General features: G+C 42.8%; 1 protein-coding gene across 15 annotated transcripts in view; it reads left to right on the top strand.

The window, feature by feature from the left end:
- SLC4A11 (solute carrier family 4 member 11) overlaps positions 1-20,679 on the top strand; it is a 244,348-nt gene that overhangs the window by 160,412 nt on the left and 63,257 nt on the right. For all 15 annotated transcript variants that reach the window (XM_038399688.2, XM_038399686.2, XM_038399687.2 and 12 more), the window contains exons 7-8: positions 12,105-12,228; positions 17,440-17,646. In XM_038399688.2, coding sequence (XP_038255616.1) covers positions 12,105-12,228; positions 17,440-17,646 — 331 coding nt within the window. The remainder of the gene's footprint in view (positions 1-12,104; positions 12,229-17,439; positions 17,647-20,679) is intronic.

Below are 20,679 nucleotides of genomic sequence, written 5' to 3'. Positions count from 1 at the left end.
AAGGGACCTCAGGAGGTCATCTAGTCCAACCCCCTGCTCAAAGCAGGACCAATCCCCAACTAAATCATCCCAGCCAGGGCCTTGTCAAGCCTGACCTTAAAAACTTCAAAGGAAGGAGATTCCACCACTCCCTTGGTAACGCATTCCAGTGCTTCACCACGCTTCTATTGAAAAAGTTTTTCCTAATATCCAACCTAAACCTCCCCCACTGCAACTTGAGACCATTACTCCTCGTTCTGTCATCTGCTACCACTGAGAACAGTCTAGATCCATCCTCTCTGGAACCCCCTTTCAGATAGTTGAAAGCAGCTATCAAATCCCCCCTCATCCTTCTCTTCCGCAAACTAAACAATCCCAGTTCTCTCAGCCTCTCCTCATAAGTCATGTGTTCCTGTCCCCTAATCATTTTTGTTGCCCTCTGCTGGACGCTTTCCAATTTTTTCACATCCTTCTTGTAGTGTGGGGCCCAAAACTGGACACACTACTCCAGATGAGGCCTCACCAATGTCGAATACAGGGGAACAATCACATCCCTCGATCTGCTGGCAATGCCCCTACTTATACATCCCAAAATGCCATTGGCCTTCTTGACAACAACAGCACACTGTTGACTCATATCCAGCTTCCCGTCCACTGTAACCCCTAGGTCCTTTTCTGCAGAACTGCTGCCTAGCCACTCAGGCCCTAGTCTGTAGCAGTGCATGGGATTCTTCCATCCTAAGTGCAGGACTCTGTACTTGTCCTTGTTGAACCTCATCAGATTTCTTTTGGCCCAATCCTCTAATTTTTCTAGGTCCCTCTGTATCCTATCCCTCCCCTCCAGTGTATCTACCTCTCCTCCCAGTTTAGTGTCATCTACAAACTTGCTGAGGGTGCAATGCACGCCACTCTCCAGATCATTAGTGAAGATATTGAACAAAACCGGCCCCAGGACTGACTCTTGGGGCACTCCACTTGATACCAGCTGCCAACAAGACGTGGAGCCATTGATCACTACCCGTTGAGCCCGACAATCTAGCCAGCTTTCTATCCACCTTATAGTCTATTCATCCAGCCCATACTACTTTAACTTGCTGGCAAGAATACTGTGGGAGACTGTATCAAAAGCTTTGCTAAAGTCCACCACTTTCCCCTCATCCACAGAGCCAGTAATCTCACCGTAGAAGGCAATTAAGTTAGTCAGGCATGACTTGCCCTTGGTGAATCCATGTGACTGTTCCTGATCACTTGCCTTTCCTTGACGTGCTTCAGAATTGATTCCTTGAGGACCTGCTCCATGATTTTTCCAGGGACTGAGGTGAGGCTGACTGGCCTGTAGTTCCCCGATCCTCCTCCTTCCTTTTTTTAAAGATGGGCACTACATTAGCCTTTTTCCAGTTGTCCGGGACCTCCCCCGATCGCCATGAGTTTTCAAAGATAATGGCCAATGGCTCTGCAATCACATCCACCAACTCCTTTAGCACTCTCGGATGCAGCGCATCTGGCCCCATGGACTTGTGCTCATCCAGCTTTTCTAAAGAGTCCCGAACCACTTCTTTCTCCACAGAGCAAGCTCTTCTGAGGCACTAGAACTTTGCTTTGTTGACAATAAACTTGGCCAAATGCCTTTGGCACTGAACCGAGCCTGTGGTTTTTCCTGTGAATAACGTGGAGGTCTGCTGAATTAATGTGCCGCACTGTCTGAGAGTGCTGCTGATGTTGGAGCTCCAGGAGCAGCAACAACACTGCAGCACCCGCAACAACATTCCACTGCACTCCCAACGCTATCCTGTGGAAGCTTGTGTTGAATTGTATTCCCCCTCTGTAAACGAGTGTCCGAAGATGAGTAAGCTTGAGAGGAGTGTCAGGAATAAGTACTCTAAAGAGGGGCAGGAATCATGGTAAGAGCTTCATCTGCGAATGAGTTGGGAAGGATAATAGAATCAGTGAAGAATCAATTATTCTACTGGGAAACTTCACCACAGAAGGTTTACTGAGCTGAACATTTTGTCCTGTAGATTTTAGTTGCAATTCTGTTCTAGGACTGTCTCTTCCCGCCCCCGAGGCATAATAAATCAGCTAGTTGAAGGTGTATTGTTCAAGGCGTTCAAAAACAAATTCACTCCCAGGCTGTGGACAATCATGGAAAATTTTAGCCCAAGAAACCACTTGTCAGAAAGCTGTGAGCAACTGAAAACTGAGTTTCATAGTGAAAGGATACAGTCCCTATATAGACAACAAGGAGTCCGGTGACACCTTAAAGACTAACCGATTTATTTGGGCATAAGCTTTTGTGAGTAAAAAACCCACTTCTTCAGATGCATGGAGTGAAAATTTACAGATGCAGGCATTCTTATACTGACCCTATATAAGCTTTACTATAGTAGGTGTCATCAAGCATCCACTACAGTCACTTATGACATGCCTATTTAGACGTGTTCACAGAGCAAGTCACTTGATAACAAAGCACTGATCAAAGGTGAAATTATGGTACAAATGTTCTGATTAATTAAATACATATGGTTTTATGGCATAAATTCATGCTTTCTCTTCCACAGAAGGGAACCCTAAGAGTTGAATAATAGTGTGTGTGAGTAATACTTATTTCCATGGCAATCAGGATTTGAAAAAATAAGCTTATAACCCAAAGGTGTATAGTGCTATTATCTGCAATTTTCCTTATTTCCGTCTCCTTTTGTGACTTTAATTAAAAGAGAGGGAGGAAGGTTATGAGGGAAAGTGGATGAGTTGTGCACTATAATTATATCATTTTACTGTATTTTTGCTGTAGCTAGTGTAGAAAAGCTTTTAATAGAGCTATATTTTTAGAGCATGTGCCTTGCCTGAAGAAAAATTACAACTCACTTAATTTGAGTGGAGGATTTGTCAGGGAGAATAATCTGTTTTTACTGTAATATTAATAGGAAAATAACCTAATATCTTTTGCCATTGTTCTTCTGCAGTGTGTCATTCCTCATCCTGACCCTCAGCTGTCCCTTAAACTGATGCTGCTGTCTTTCTGTTTTCCAGAACTTCATTTTATTTCTCATTTCTACTGCTGGAGTGAGAGTAAGACTGAAAGAGGCAGGCATTGTGTATAATGATACAAGTTTATGTTAATTGTTTAAAACCTCTAAAGCAAATGAAAGGATGGTGATTGGAGTAAGAATGTAAAAGCTTAACTAAGGGAAACATTCAAGATCTAATGTAAATCCCCCAAAGTAAGAAAAGTGAAGTTTGACTGAACCCTTTTCTTGCTGTGCTCTGGTACAAAATGTTTCAATTGAAAAATATTTTTAGATAACCTTTTAAATTCATATCTGCAAAAATTGACTGTGCAAAATGTGTCCTCTCGTGCTAGAATGTGGTCTACCTCAGCTCTTTGTTCTGGACTCTGTGCATCTTCTCTGTGCCTCTCCTCACCCTCTAATTCTAAGAGTGAGGAAAATCAAACAAGCTAAAGCCAAAGTTATTCTGATTGCCTAGACCTGATCAAAAGAACAGTAGTTCTCAGATCTACAGCAACTATCTGTCTCTCCCCACAATTCCAGATCTATTGACCCAGCAGAGGTGTTGGAGTTGCCATCTGGACCCAGACTCTCTCCACTTGGCAGCATGGGCCATAGGACTTTGAGAGATTTTGAACTATCTTGTTCAGACAAGGTACAGGAGATTCTATTGAACTCTAGGAAGTATTCAACTTGCCTGTGTTATGATCATAAGTGGAAAAGGCTCTCTTTGTGAGTTATCAACAATAATATTAAACCCAGCTTCAGCTCCTGCTCAGTCCATACCAGAGTACAAACGTAATTTGAAATCTCCATATTGTTAGTAAAAGTACATCTCGCCGCCTTCTCTTGTTCTTTGCTGCTTAGTCCAGCAAAAGACTCTGTTTGGCCACAATCTGAAAAAAGATTTTTGAAGGGGTTAATGAACATCTACTCTCTGGTTAGAGAGCCCACACCTACGTGGGATCTTGGTCTCATACTCATTCAGCTCGTGAAACTTCCCTTCGAACTCATGAAAGAATGTTCCCTCCTTCATCTGTCAATTAAAACAGCCTTTATTATAGCAATTGCATCCACAGAAAAAGAGAGAGCTTCAGGATCTCATGGTGAGCCCTTCTTTTACAGTTGTTCGCAGAGATAAAGTTATCCTTTGTTTGCATCCAAAATTTCTCCCCAGAGTGTTAACAGAATTACGTCCTAACCAAACTTGCCAGTAGCTTTTCCATAGATCTCACTCTCACTCACTCACTCACTCACTCACTCAGAGAAAACTAAGCTACCTACCCTGGGTGCTAATCAAGCTGTAGATTTCTATTTTAATGGGTCTATGAAATACAGGAGATGCCCTGTCTGACACAACATGGTTGCGTTGGTTTGAGTACTAGTTTTAATGTGGATACAGCCTCTCTGACGTACCAAGTTCATAGGCAGATCTGGACTGGCTCTTTGCCCCATGTGACACAAAGGCTCACTTGTTTTTCACTACGCTGTGTTAGCAACTCTTGTCAAGCCTGACACACTCACTGCACCTTGACCTAGACAAAGGAATGGTTCTGCCTGCTTGAATGGGTCTCCAGTGTAAACTGAGCAAGGGGAAATAGTGAAGATATATTTACATAAAAGGTACACAAAGCCATCCAACTAGTGAGTGGGGGAGATAACCACAAACTGTCACCACAGGAGGAGGAGACTGCAAAAATTAACCTGGCTCCAAGCAAGCTGAGCCCCCAGGAGGGTTTCCTGACTTTGAAAACAAAGATAAAACTTCAAGGATATGAGCAGAGAGGAAAAGCCATTTTTGGCATTCCTCGCTTGAGGAGTCAAAGAAACAAAGCACTTTGAGCTCTGTATGCTGGGTCCTGGCTGAAGGACAGGCCAGCCAGGCTGGATGAATGACAGTGGTGAGAAAATTTCTTTGAACAAAAGACTCTAGTTTGTTGTGTTTTAGCTTTAGAAGCATATTTTTACTTCTTCTTGTTTGGGACCGTTTCATCCTTATTCCCTATACTTAGTATCACTTAAATTATGTTCTTTTGCTAATAAACTTTTTACTTTGACCATAAACCAACTCAGGGCTTTGATTGAAGTGATGGGGTTTGTCAACCCCCCTTTAAGAGAATTAGCTGCTTATGACCATCTTTTTAAAGGAGTAGCAAACTTGATAAGGTTTTGTGGGTGCTACAGTAAGAAGGGTGGTTTGGGGGGAGAACTAGGGGCTGGAAGGGTTGTTGAGGTCCCCCTGTAAAGAGTAACTGGGTGGTGGAAGCCAGGGGGAGATCTGTGTGCTATAGAAGCTGGTTCTTGGCATCAGAGCCCTGAACCAAAGCTGCACAGCACACAGGCACTTAGAGCAAGTGGTGATACAACCCCTTACTGGTCTAGGTTGAACACCAAAGCGTGTCACCAGTATACATGCATGTCTGGAACAGTTTAAAAGTTTGCACTTTGTCTGGCAATCTGAAAGGGTGCATGCCATTTTGAACATCAAAGTGAACAGGAAGGCAAGATACTTTACAGATAGTCCCTGAAGTATGTTTCTTTTCCAGTTCAGATGACTTAGGATGCTGTTCTTCAGAACAGGGGCTACCAGAGGTCAGTGAGCTAAACTGTAGTCTGCCTCAGTCAAGGGTGGAATAAGTCGTCTTGTTTTACTCACTAACCTATTTGGCCTATTTAGCTGGGAATTGGCGACAATCGCTTGATGATTACCTATTCTGTTCATTTCCTCTGGGACACCTGGCATTGGCTACCGTCAGAATGGCCAGTATGGCCCCTCTTGTATTCCTTGAGTTTACTACTTACAGAAATCCACTGCACGGTTTCTTTGCCGCTCGTTGCTTGTTTGAAATAGGCAATGGCTTGTGTTACCTTCTAGTTTTTTTTAGAACCGAAGCCTGCAGTCAGTCTTCCTAGGTGCTGTGTCTGAGAATTCATGGAGAGAGTGGCCTGTTGGATACTAGGCACAGAAATCAGAGTAAATAAGAGATTGTTGTCAAAATTGGGTTGAGTGAGTTTGTTCTTGCTTCACTCTTGCATCTGGCAGTGTTCTCATAGGAGGTGATTTGCTGGGGACTTAAGGCTGCAGAAGAGACAGTCCCCAGCTGACACATCCTGACTGATGTGATACAGTCTCGTACTTCCATGGAAGTAGAAATGTGCATTTTTTGAGTGTTTATATCCATGAGCTCAAGACTTCTGAGCCAGAGTGAATAACTTTTGGGAATGTGGACATTGACAGCACCCTTCTGTCAAAAAGCTCTTCCAAAGATAGTCACCGGAATGAAAATAAAGGGGCTGATCTGGGTAAGACCTCTTTTACAATGTACTATACAGTTCTAAACCAGATCTCATCCCTGAAATACGTGAGTGTCTAAAAGTTTTTTCTGTCTCCTAGGAGCCAGTTGATTTTTGGTATTGAAATCAAAATAGTATAGTGGACCTTGTCCCAAAACCAGGGGTCAGGAATTAATCTAAACCCCAGCTTTCATGAATCATTTGGCTTGTAAAAGGTGCCCTGCTTTAATGGGAGCTTTGGGAGGCATTGGGTCTCCTCAAGTCTCCCCTACATAGTATCCCCTCTATGTCCAGCCAGCTAGCTCCTCCTCGCCCCTGAGGTTAAGGGATAGACCATGCTCTGTACCTGTATGGGTTCACATCCTAATGCTTGCTTACCTCCTAAGACTGTGATGAGGCTTAATTATCCAATGCTTAAGAAAGAATGTGCCATATAAGTTGTTGGTATATAGTAGCAAGCAACAGCCTGCAGGTCTCTCCTTGCATCTCTGTCCTTGATGTTCTTCCTAGGATGATTCTTGAATAACTCCTATATTTTTATACGGGTTACTTAAATGGAATTCTTCATAGTATTTTTATTAACTTGAAGCAATGTTGGCACCAAGCTATTCCTTTCTTGCCAGGATACAGCTCCTGTTTTTAAAAGGGCTGAGTTTGGAAAAGACGGGCCATGAGGAGGCAAATGTCAAGTTGTGGAAGAGCCATTTCCTTTGATTGCATTTATAAGGCACATGAAGGATTTGTTTTGAAATTGTTCAGTTGATTTGATAAAGCTCTCATGACTGACGAAGCAAAGGAATAATCTCTCGGCAAGATGGGAGTGTAACTTGATATTTCATGAAGTTTCTTGTGGGCGCATACTGCTGCAAATTTGCTTATTCTAATATATTAATTATGTCATCATAATGGTCCCTCTGGAGGAGCTAACTAACTAACTCAAATTCCCAAGTAACATTTTAAAACGATGCATGAGGCTATTTTGGATGCTGAGCAAAACTGCTGTACAAATAACTTTTAAGAGTAGTAAATAATTTTTTTTCAGTTTTAATGTCTGTAATTAATCATAGCATGGGACACTGATGTGTGTCTGCTTCATCACTGAACATAAATAGGAATATGGATTGGATTTTGCACATTTTAAAAAGTAATCGTTAGTCTGGACTCCAAAGAATTTCTCTGTTATGGTCTTAAAGTTACTATGAAAAATCCCTGTCATTGCTATTTTAGATTTTAAAATAGCACATTTTCAAATCTGAGATGTTTAAAATACAGTAATTGGTACAAAACTATGCCTCATAATAACACAATGCATTGCTTTTAATAATGAAATGTACTCTTCTGCCATGTTTGTTCCTTGACAGCTATTTTTCTGTAAAAAGAAAGGTTCCTTTAGAGGAATGATTACAGGACTTTACTCTATTAATGAAACACTGTGTATACAAGTGCCTTCGTTCTCATGCTTACAACTGTAAGCTTTCTAAAGTTCTTAAACACCTATCTTTTCTTTATAAAAAATCTGCAGCCACCATAATCAGCCTTGCTTGTGTAGTACTGGTTATTTCTTTGTGCACAGGGATGTTGTGGAACCTTTCTCCACCTTCAATTTACTTTTCCATTCAAGCTGTCAAGCCAAAACCTTTTTGACCAATAATTTAACTCTCCAAAAATGAATTATTGGTGATTGAGGATATGGTCCAATTTCTACTGTGGCCAGTTCTTCCTTGCATTCTGTTCTGTAACCATTCTTTTGATTGTGACTGGTAAGGATGGGATCTACTTTCACCTGGATAGCCCACCAGGAGAGGTTCAAGACTATATCAAGAAGCAAGTCTGTGGGACTGGGTATTCTAGTACATTACCAAATATTCCTCTTGGCAGGGTGTCAATAAAAGCCCAAATGGACCATCCAAGTTGTCAAGACTGCATCCCTCACAAGTGGTTCTGGTCTTAGAAGATTTAAGACTTGATATATCACACTTGGGGCATTTTGTTTTCTTAGATGTACCTGCAATGCAAAAGAACCAAAATGTTGTTGTGCTACTCTAGGACAGGAAAAGGCTAGCTGACTAGCTCTAATGAACAATCGTGGTTCCGTTTTTCTTACTGGTGAAAGTAATTAATTTCCTTTCTTGCTCTGATGAGATGGTTTGTTTGGTTTTCTTTCTGATGAATGTGCATATCTGAAACATTAATAATTTGTGTGAGATATGTCTGTAATTGCTTAGATAAGATCTTTGGCTTAGGTCAGGTCTTCAGCTGGCATGAATCTGTGTCTTCGCTGATGTCAGTGGAGTTATGCCAGTTCACGCCACCTGAGGACCTAGCCTTTTGTTTTGAACGCTGCTTTAAATGTAACTTTTACAAAATAAATATATTGGGCAATAATGCAGAAATAAGCCCTGTAATTTTAAAGAGCCTTTTATGAATACCGTGTTAGAGAATATGGTATTATGGCATCTTCATAAATAAGACCTGGTATTTAAACACAGTTGACCAAATAATCTAGATGAAATGATTATGACTGCATTTCAGCCCAAATCTTTTATTTTAGAGGGCTTTCACAATTTAAAAATTGTAAAGTGTCAGTTTAATGTGAGATTTTTCTATTTGGTTCATATCATCTCCTTGCTTTTATTCCATTTTTTTCCATCAACCACTTCAGCTCTTTCATCAGTTCACTGGCTTGTTGGCCCTGTGTCCACAATGGAGTCCTGGCAGGAAGAAACTTCTATGTTACTGAATAAATTTGTTAGTTTCTAAGGTGCCACAAGTACTCCTTTTCTTTGTTACTGAAGGCTTTTTTGGAAAGAGAATCTAACCAGTATCGACTGTTAATCCCAATGCCTGGCTCAATAGGCATGACCTCTTCTTCTAACAATATTACATCCATACAATGGTCACCATTTAGACAAAGTCAGCAGTTACTCCACCCCACTATAGACCATAATTGTTCCCTATTCTAAGTCTACCATAATGTGTTTACTCTTGATATATGTTGACTTTTTGATGGTGACCACTGAAATTTTGTATGTACATCAAACTTGTAAGATTCAGATTGAAAAGTGAAAGCTGCAAGTCTATTGTATGAGGAAGATGTTGAATGTAAGTATTTTGCCTGCAGTCAATGCCTACAATAATTTATTCAGCTAATGATGGTTAGGTTGAGTGGTAGTGGAAGATTGCTGTGTGTGTTTGTCTGAAGTAAATTAAAACTTTCAAAAGACTTGGAGCCATCAAGCTCTGCACGTTATTGTCCGAGTAGCTGCATGATATTACTATTGTTAATCATCTTCTTTCCACATATAGCCTCCTGTAGATTGGAATGTACAAATGTAGTATCATGTTTCAAATTAGATTGAAAAGCATATGGGTGCACCCTGCACCTGCGTAGAGCCCCAGGCATGCCTTAATGTAAGATCAGGGCATTGTAATGTAGGCAACTAGAAACAGAGATAGCGTCTCCTTAGGAGTTTGTTCAGCGCTTTACACAATTTGACCGTGATCCTGATTGAGGCCTTTGGCCACTGCCAGAATACAAATAAGAACTTTCAGAACTCTAGGAAAATCTTCCTTTTTAAAGAACTGAGTTAATCACTGAGCTCAAAGGCTAAGGAATGAAAGTGTTGACTCGGTGAGCAAACGGAGCAGAATGCAAGAGGGTAGACTTTGCTAACAGGGCATTAACTGTTCACCTCTCCGTTCATGCATGAGATTTTACCAATTAATATGGGTGAAAGTAAGATGATCTACGATATTGGACAACTTGACAGATATCCTATGTGCTTACCCCAGTTATTTTACTGAATTGGAACCCACAATTGACAACAGAAGATGATTTGAGTACATTCAGGCTCACCCACCTCAGTGACTCTAGATTAAGGTTGATTTCAGTTTGCTGCAAATTGTTGAATTCAGTTTTAACTCTGTTTTCATTTGATCCTTGTTGGAAAAGTTTATAATAGATTGCTATCAAATATGTCCTTTAGTAAGTGTAACCTTCAAATAATTGTCACTCAGGAAAAGACTGCATATAAACAGATTAAAAATTGTATGGATGCATCCCGAGGGGATGTGTGGATTTTCTGTTCTGAGTCTGATTCATGTAAAAAGGGGAATAAAGGGAATATAACTAATACAGTATAAATTTGTGAAATCCTGCACCTTTCCATATATTCTGTATTGTGCAAATAATAAAAGGAATGTAACCATCCCTTGCGTCAAAATAAGCATGTCTAACAATAGCCTGTCAGGTTGTTAGCTTGCATAAATCAAGTAACTTAATTGTCAGTGTCCATCAAAAACCTATTCACTAGTAAAATGTCACTTACAAGCTAACTATTCAGACCTGTATGGAAGAATTATTAATTCAGCTCTGGTCTGCACATCCCCTTCTCTCCAAGTTGTTGAGGGGCTGCTATTGGCATGTCATTTAAGTTGTTAATTAAGGTGATAAACTATGTTAAGAGAAAGGAAAAGAGAGACTGGACAAAGTACTAAAGCCCTGTCCACATCCTTTAATTGCTAATCGTTAATTAGGCAAATATTCACCTGAAATAAGCAATGGTAATAACAGTAACATAATCTTGCTTATATTTATTACATTAAAAATACCGTAACCTCTCATGTTGCCAAATCAAGCCCTGCAATTAACATGGAGTATGACTGTTGTGTGCTAATCACACCAATAGTGAAATTATCATGCATTATCTGCCAATCTGTTTCTAAAGAGCTGTAAAGCGTATCAGCAGAATAATTAGCAGTGGTTTTATTGGTGGTGTGAGGGTGTTATCCCATGTCTGCCATAGACTTGGTGTGTGATGTTGGACAAGTCACCTTGCTTTGCCTTAGTTTCTCCACTGGTAAAATGGTGAGAATTTTGTTCTGCATGTTGTGGTAGTTGAAGTAAACAGCCAAGAGAAATTACTATTCTTTTGTGATGCCCAAAAATGGCTTCCATGTTTTAATAAAAACGTTTTGTTTTTAACATTAGAAATGTCAAGTTCTGGCTTCTCTTTATTGGAAGTCTTGGCAATCTTTGAAAGATCTAAATGACTGCTTAATTCTTCAACAACCTTCCTCTCTCTAATGGACGTGGGAGACTTCCAACTCAAGTCTCATCACTGAGCTATGATGTCACTCATTTTGGTCCTCCGAAGGCTGTCTGACTTGTCCAGCAAAAAGAGGGTGGTTAGGGCCTGATACTTGTAATGTATTCAAAAATAATCCAAACCAACCAAGCAGGGAGCGAAAAACCTGTTGAAAACAAAAACAAATATTAAGGCATCTGTTAAAGGAGGAATAAGAGAGAGAAGCAATTTATTTATTGGCCTCTCCCCTTAAATTATTTGCAACACACTTTGAGACCTCTGGATGAATGGATCTATGGAAGTGCAAAGTACTATCTGTTCATAATTATTTTTTAAAAAATAAAGGGAGCCCTCTAGCTAGAACTCCATGCAATACTGCAAATGTAGGGTAAGTTTCTTAATTGATTTATTGGCTATTATACAGCAGCTGGGACAGGATGAAGCCAAGTAAGGCCCCAACTCTGCCAGCTATCCCATGAGCAGGGCTCTGATGTCACAGAGTGCCTTTCCCACTGAGCAGCTCACAGGATCGAGGCCTAGAAAGGAAGGAAAATCACGACCACTTAAAATGCCCATTTTTGTCTTTTTACAATCAATGTTTAAGCCACCTGTTTTCACCCATGCATATTGTATCGGAGCTAGAACGGGAATATTTAAAACTTTCATTCGGCAGAAGGGAGAGTGGGTCTCTTGTATTGACTAACCTAAGTCATAACACTTCCATCTCGCTTGACAGTTGCACTATAAAGTCTCTTCAGCGACGTCATGTTTGCATCAGCCGACTGGAGCGGCCTCAGAACTGGGGGGAGAACTCCTGTGAAGTGAGATTCGTCATCTTGGTTCTTGCACCTCCTAAAATGGTGAGTGTTTCTCCATCATTTGCTCTTGATGCCTTAGAATGCTTTTCTGATCAACCTCTTGTGGAGCTCTACTGGGTGCATGACCACCCGTTTTCTAGATGCAGCAGGAAGAGAGCAGGACTGAGGTCACCACAGTGGTTGTCTGCCAACATCTCCTTCTGACTCGGCAGTGAGCACAAGGTATAAAATTATGACAAATGACTTTCCTGTTTCCCAGGCTCCTGCATCATTATAGAGCAGAGTGGCTTCCTATCTAGAATTGGAGCCGGAGCCTGCCATAGTCTGTAAGTCTGACTGTGACTGATCTGGTATCATAGCTCTTGCCCCAATGTGTAGCCTACACCAATAGGCTGTTTGCTAGGTAAAGCTTGGGTACAAGTTAAGGTAGTAATGTAATGAGCCTGCAAGGCCTGTAAGACAATAGCTTAGCTAAACAAGACTTAAGGCACATAAGCAGCTTACCAAAAGTAACCCTAGATCGGTGATACTCAGACCTCAGGAGACAAATTAGCCATCAACATTACCCAAAAGAGCCACAGTCGTGTGAATTCAGTGTTTCATTTACTATAGTACTATAGATTCATACAGTAACTCCTCACTTAAAGTTGTCCCGGTTAACATTATGTTGCTGATCAATTAGGGAACATGCTAATTTAAAGTTGTGCAATGCTCCACTCTTACGTTGTTTGGCTGCCTGCTTTCTCCACAGCTGGCAGCCTCCCTATGCCCCTCCACCCCATCCCCACAGTTCCTCCCACCCCCCCCGGCAGACCCTGCGGATTAGCACCTTCCCCCCTCCTGCCCATGGCAATCAGCTGGCTTGCTGCGTTTAGGAGGAAGGGGGGAGGAGCGAGGACTCAGTGTACAGGCTCCTCCCTCCCTCCCCTGCCTCCTGAAGAATGCAAACCAGCTGATTTCCCTGGGCAGGAGGCAGAGGAGGGAGGGGGAGCCTGCATGCCAAGTCCTCGCTCCTCCCGCCTGCCCTGCAAGCCAGCTGATTGCCTCGGGCAGCAGGGGTGGGGGGAGCGAGGACTTGACGTGCCTACTCCCTCCCTCTCCTGCCCAGGGCAATCAGTTGGCTTGCAGCCTTCAGAAGGGAATGGGGAGGAGCGAGGACGCAGTGTGTGAAGTAAAGGAGGAGGAGGTGGGGGGGGAGAAGAGGCGGGTGAAGGGGGAAGGGGTGGACTGGATGGGCCGAGGGTTGAGCCCCCAGCAAGGTCAGTGTCTGTGCTTGCAAGAACAGCAAAAGGAGCAGCCAGACAATCCATCCTCTTCCACTCTCTGACTCCACCACCTCAACCAAGCTTCATACTCAGCAGTGATGATTGTAGTATTAAATTGCTTGTTTAAAACTTATACCTGTATTAAATTGCTTGTTTATAATTATTTAAAATGTGTATAATGCCTTTTTGTCTGGAAAAAATTTTTTTCCCTGGAACCTAACCCCCCCCATTTACATTAATTCTTATGGGGAAATTGAATTGGCGTAACATCGTTTCACTAAAAGTCACATTTTTCAGGAACATAACTACAACGTTAAGTGAGGAGTTACTGTATTTAAACAGTATGACAGGAAATCTATATTATTCTCACAGCAAATAAGTGAATAACTTAATGCAAGTTAATAACTGGTCAATTATATAGTAAAACCATCCTGATTGGTTAATAACTTAGACTGGTTAATAATTAAATCACACAGTGTTTTAATATCATGAGCTGCAAAGAGCGACAGGAGACACATTAAAGAGCCACTTGCAGCTCTCACACCTTGCCATCGCTGCCCTAGATCACAGCATGGAATGCTGTAATGACTAAACTGCAGACAGGTAACCACAAGATGCAAGTTTATACCATCTTGGGCTGTTTTAAGGTGGTAACCTCAGGTGATGTCTGACCACCAGTGTGTCATGGTAACTAATTGACGTACATGCTAATAAGCATGAGGTAAAAGCTCTCTTAACCTATGGGAGAAGGGCACGCCAAGTTTAGGAGGGTAAGGAAATACAAATAAGGGAAGGGGATGAAAGCCCTACTGAACGTGCTTTAGGCATAGTGTGTCTGTGTAATACATTATAGAAGTGGTATCCAGGGCTGTGTCTTGGGAGATGCCAGGACGATGAGCGATGGTGATGAGGAACGTGGTGATAATGACTAACGCTTCAGGTTGTTTTGCAAGGGGTAGCGTGAGTGTATGGGTGCACAGATGCTCAGTCTGTATGAGCTCTCTCTACCTGGTTGGGTTGGAGTGTGTGTAACTTTGCTAACCATGTTAATAAGCCTATTGCAGATACAGAAGGTTTTTCCTGAGTGTTGCAACCGTGCATGTGGGGGTTCCCAACTGAATGGTAATTTTAATAATACTGGCCCTAGTCTTGGGACAAAGACCTACTAAACCTCAGTCTAATTGGGAATTCTTAGGTAATCAGTATAATTAATATGCAATCAATAGATCGGGCAACAAATTCACTGTTATACGGGAGATCTGAACTCAAGTTCTACTTGAGGATCCCAATTGTTGGGCCTGCGGAGATGAGGTTCTGAAGTGATGCACTTGTGGGGGCATGAGCCAAGTTGGGAACTGCGCTACCTCCTGCTCATTAAACCATAAAAATCTGCAGCTTTCTCCCACTTCAAGCTGTTCAGTCCCACTCTAGCCATACTAGATTTGTCCGCAGTCTAAGGTGGCCTTTTGAAGAAGGGAGGATTTTTCAGTACTTAACGCACTGGTCTGGGACTTGGGAGACCTAGGTTCAAATCTCTGCTCCACTGCAGATTGCCTGACCTTGGGCAAGTCACTTAGGTCCAGGTTTTAAAAGGTGTTGCTGAGCTCAGCATGACCATTCCTGTCTTATTTGGAAGCCTGAGACTCTTTCAAAAGGATTTAGGCACTTAGGAGGCAAAATTCCCATTTGAAAGTGAGACTTGGGTACCTAAATCAGTTAGGTGCTGCAATGCTAGGCTTGGCGATGCCAAAATATCTTTAAAAATCTGGGCCTTAATATCTCTGCTTCAGCTCCCCTTCTGTAAAAATGGGGATAATAGTGTTTTCCTATTTCCCAGAAAGAAAAGGAGTACTTGTGGCACCTTAGAGACTAACAAATTTATTTGAGCATAAACTTTCGTGAGCTACAGCTCACTTCATCGGATGCATTCCCAGGGGTGTGTGAGGGGAAAAATACATTTAAAAATTGTGGGGGGCTCAGAAGGGAGTGTGGGGGGGGCTCAGAGTCATAGAAAGAGAAGTGATTTTTTGGGAGCATTTATGTCCAGACTGATTCAGTGGTTTCCAACTTAATTTTTTTCATTGTTTATATAAAAATGCTTTTGACACCAATCACACTGATGCCTGAAAACTGTACAGACTAAAAACAGACATACAGATGTCGCCCATGGAATGCAGCAAACAAACTGAGCCCACTCAGCTGTATTGGTTTCGTTTTTCAGTGTATACAAACTGTATTTATATAGAGTCAGCAATGGGCTAAGGGAAACCCAGCTGCTGCAGGGAGCATTGTCAGTGACTCAGTAGGGGGCACTCTTCCCTCAGAGTCAGTACTGACCTCACTACCCCATGGCTGTGGAGCAGAGAGTGATGCTGGTGGCTAGCGGGCGCTGGGCACTCTGCGACACGTGTGAAGATGACTCCCAAGTTGCACACGGTATAAGTGGACAGCATACAAATAAAGGAAAGGAAATGGGAAGCAGTAGCAGTGTGACTGGTAAAGAAAACCATGGTTTGTGCTAGTACGTGATTTTTTGTTTTGTTTTTTAAATGAATTGATTTACCAAGCCTGAAGTACATGCTGCGTACAGTAGCTAAAATAATAAACTCATTGACAATATCCAATTAAATTACCTTGAGAAATTGTCTGGGAAATGGCATAAAATCCATACCCCAATCTTTCCATGATGATGGTGAGGATGAAAAAATTGACTAGTTCTTACTCCCTTGCCTTGCCCCGAATCAATTGCCTGATCCAAACAGCTCTCTTTCCTCCCCGCTGATTCCCACCCACGCGGCAAAAGCCTGAGTAATAGTGGTGGTGGTGTTTATTCTGTTGTGTATTACAATAGCTCCTAAGAGCCCCATTGTGCAGTACAGTCATGAAGTAAAGAGCCCTGCCTCGCAGCGTTTACAATTCGTCTTAACTCCAGAATGTCGATGTAGCAGACTTGTAGACCAATGGAGCCAACTGGCCGAGCGCGCTCAACCTAGAACAAACCATCTGCTGTCTCTAGATGTGTAAATCTATGGAGTGCTAGCAATACTGCCTCAGGTGATGTCAAGCAATGTGCAGGGTCTTTTTGATAGTTGGGACACAAACTCTCTCTCTAGGATTAAAGTGAAGATGCTGTGGTGTGCACGCAATGTAAAGTATTCTGCATCTGTGCTCCTGAGTGGTGCATCCAAAGAGCCCTGAATTCTTTGCTGATAATTTAAAAAACCACTTGCCAATCTCACTTAGCGAACTGATCACAAAAATTCACCACAAAGTGAAAATATAAAAGCAGTGACTGTGCGTTTGCATTATAGCCAAACAATACTGTTCCTGTGAGGCTCTGGAGCTCTTCAGGAGGAGAGCCTTTTTGGACTGTCTTGCTGGATCGGATAATAGGGGGCAATTGGCATATGAAGGATAGAGGGGGTTGAAGTATTGTGAAGTAATCCTAGTTGTTGGGTTTTTGTTTTTATTTTTCAAATGTCTGTGGAATATACTTCAGAAATCACCTTAATCTAATGTTTCCTATGAGAGTTGGTCACGGTAGTCTTTAACCTTCTGGATGCAGCTTTCAAAACCTATGTCTTGTTTTTTGAATCTAAAGTTCTACAGCAATCCATTGAGACAAACCTGCAAATATCACGATGGATTTTGGATCAGTCTCCCAATGCTAAAATCCATATTAACACAATGTTGTGCTTGAGATTACAATGCACAAACCAGTTCACCTTTCAATATTCCCCTGCAAGAAATGGTCTCTCAACACCAAAGCCATGCTAGAAGCATTTACTTGCTCTTCCTGCCCTGATTTGGGTGTTTGTGCTAGCAGTGATTTCAGGGGAAGTGTGGAATCTTGTGTTCTGGTCTTGACAGGCAGGGAAGGAAGATTGGTGTTTTGGGTGGTATTTTGTTTTGAAGTTTTACAGTTTTTAAATAATTTAAGAGTTTTTGGTTATGATCCCTAATCTGCACATCATTTTGTTTTCCTCAGAAAAGTACAAAAACTGCCACCGAAGTGGGCCGGACCTTTGCCACAATGTTTTCGGATATAACTTTTCGGCAGAAGCTTCTAGAAACAAAAACGGAAGAAGAGTTTAAAGAAGCCTTGGTACATCAGCGCCACCTGCTGACGGTGGTGAATCAGAGACCCTCAGCAGTGAACGAGGGACACAAAACACAAAGCCACAAGCCGCTCAAGGTAGGGCGAGAAAAAGTCTAAGTCTTGGCTTTCTGTTTAAATAAAGCGCAGGAACCTGATGATTATTCATAGTACTGAATTAGCAGTACTTATGTATACACGATGCATTTCAGTCTTCAAAACACAACTGGGTTAGGTCTACACAGCTGCTGGGAACGAATCCCACAGCTCAGGTTGACTGACTCGCACTATCAGGGCTTGGGCTGGTGTGCTAAAAATAGCCGTGTAGACGTTGCTTTGACGATCGGCTTGTGCTCTGAAGCCCACCCTACTCCTTAGGCTTCAAAGCCCGAGCTCCAGCCTGGGCAGGAATGTCCAAATTGCTGTTTTTAGCACACTAGCGGAAGCCCTGCTAGCACAAGTCTGTCAGCCTGGGCTGCGAGACTCGCTCCCAGCAGCTGCGTAGACGCACCCTTCGTGTCACCACCAGGCTAGTTCTGCTAAAATGTTCTTGATTCTTATTCCATTTAACTGAATCTCTTTTGCAACAGTGCAAACAGGGTAAAAAGCACTGTTGCCTCTTTTTAATACCTGATAAATACAATGAATCTTGTGTACATATACCTCCATGTAGTAACTTCCCATTGAAAATTAAAGAAAAACCCTTCAAATGATAATGTTTAATGAGGGCTAGGATTGATGGGTTATTGTAAGTTGCCAAAAAAAGGCAAATGAACGTTAGCACCCTCAATCGGGAAGGTAGCAAGTCTGTCTCTGAAGAACCTTAATCTTTACTTGGGTGGTCATAACTCGTACCAACTTTGCATCTCCGCTTTCTCTTCTGTAGCTCCCTTAATGCCATTCTTACACCCTGTCTGTTCACACATAGGTTTTATTATCCAAGCTGAAAAGCTGCACACCTAAAAATAAATTGGTGCATGCCACTTCTAATCTCTTACTCTTTTCCCTAGACTACAAGTAATGTGAAGCTTTGAGCAGCCTACATGGTTCAGAGTGTAAACTTTAATCACAAATCCATGGTTTGGCTAGTTTTCAGAGTTTAAAACCTAATGCTTTAGGAATAAGTAAAGATCACGAAGGGCTGCATCCCTGCCCTTTCTTACCTTTATCACAGTCCTCTGCATTTTAAGCATAGAATCCTTTCTTCCAGAGACAAGTCTATAGTAGGTGACTTCTGAACTCCTCTAAACTCCATTCACACTATGGTTCAGGTTTGCAGAACCAGTTTAAAACACGTCTTTAAGCTGATTACAAGTGATTTGCAGCAATGTTTTCTTCCAGTGCAGGTTTAACCCTTTGCTCCCTTTCCTCTGAAGCCATTTCTGTAAACACTGGGGCATGTCACGGTAGGAAACCACAGCCTCTGGGTGAAAAGTTTAACGAGACTAGGGGTATGTCTACACTTGCAGACTTACAGCCCCAGCAGTTACAGTGCCACTCAGAGAGCGCTGAAGGGAAACCACTGTTGTGTGTTTGCACTGTCAGCTGCCCGCACAATAGCATGTTTACACTTCAGGCACTTGCTTCGGTATTCAGAGCGGTGGATTCTGGGCAGCTATCCCACAAAGCATCTCTTCCTCTTTTGCTGCTAAGAGTTGAGGGAAGGCAGAGGGGGTTGCGGGGCATCCTGGGTCCTGTCCCAGTGCCCCGTGATGCCTTGCTTCGCATCCCAGCAAACCCTGTGCTTCCGTCCGCATTTGACGCCATCTTTCAACGGTTTGTGTACTGCATGCTCTGCCTCTTCGGTTTGCAGGAATGGATCCTGCACTGTTGACCAATATGCTGCTCGCTCTCACTAACACATCACGAGTGGCAGTGGAGTTATTCCTTAAACTACAAAGGCAAGAGGAGTGTGACATTGATCTCACCACGCGTAGTAGCTACGACATGAGATTGCTTGTGGCATTCACAGAGGTGCTGATTATAGTGGAACGCTGCTTTTGGGTTCAGGAAACAAGCACTGAGTGGCGGGATCACATTATCATGCACGTCTGGGATGGCGAGCAGTGGCTACAGAACTTTTGGATGAGGAACGCCACATTCATGGGACTGTGTGATGAGCTTGCCCCAGCCCTGTGGCGCAAGGACATGAGAATGAGAGCTGCCTTGCCACTGGAGAAGCATTTGGCGATTTGCACTGTGGAAGCTGGCTATTCCAGACTGCTACCCATCAGTCACTAACCAGTTCGGAGCGGGAAAGTCGACCGTTGGACTCGTGTTGACAGAAGTGTGCAGGGCCATTAATCGCATCCTGCTCTGAAAGACCATGACTCTGGGCAACGTGCGTGAGATTGTGGATGGCTTTGCACAAATGGGCTTCCTTAACTGTGGAGGGGGGATAGATGGTGCACACATTCCAATTCTGCCACCAGACCACCTAGCCATGGAGTATATTAATTGCAAGGGGTATTTCTCAATGGTTCTTCAGGTGCTTGTGGATCACCGGGGGCGTTTCACAGACATTAATGCAGGCTGGTCCGGTAAGGTGCATGATGCACGTATCTTTTGGAACACTGATTGGCTTGTTCAGGAAGCTGCAAGCAGGGACTTTCTTCCCGTTCCAGAAGATCACCATAGGGGAAGTCGAAATGCCCATTGTAATCCTGGGAGACCCCGCTTACCCCTTAATGCTGTGGCTTATGAAGCCATACACGGGGCACCTTGACAGCAGCAAGGAGCAATTCAACAGACTGAGCAAGTGCAGAATGACTGTGGAGTGTGCTTTTGGCCATTTAAAGGCCCGCAGGCGCTGCCTATATGGGAGGCTGGACCTGGCCACTGACAATATTCCTATGCTTATAGCCGTGTGCTGTGCGCTCCATGATATTTGTGCAGGGAAGAGTGAAAGCTTCACTCAGGGCTGGACCACTGAGGCTCAGCACCTAGAGGCTGAATTTGAACAGCTAAAGACCGGGGCTATTAGAGGGAGGCAGCAGGGGGCCATAAGGATCAGGGATGCCTTGAGGCAGCAATTTGAAGCTGAAAGCTACTAAAATTTGTTGCTGTGCTTGGGAGGGCAGTGCTTGTAATGCTAGGAGATGATTGTGATTGGTGCAGACAATGCACTCTGAA

Source organism: Dermochelys coriacea, chromosome 4 (assembly GCF_009764565.3).
Source record: "Dermochelys coriacea isolate rDerCor1 chromosome 4, rDerCor1.pri.v4, whole genome shotgun sequence".
In the NCBI taxonomy this organism is placed as follows: Eukaryota; Metazoa; Chordata; order Testudines; family Dermochelyidae; genus Dermochelys; species Dermochelys coriacea.
This window is presented reverse-complemented; position numbering and strand designations above follow the sequence as displayed.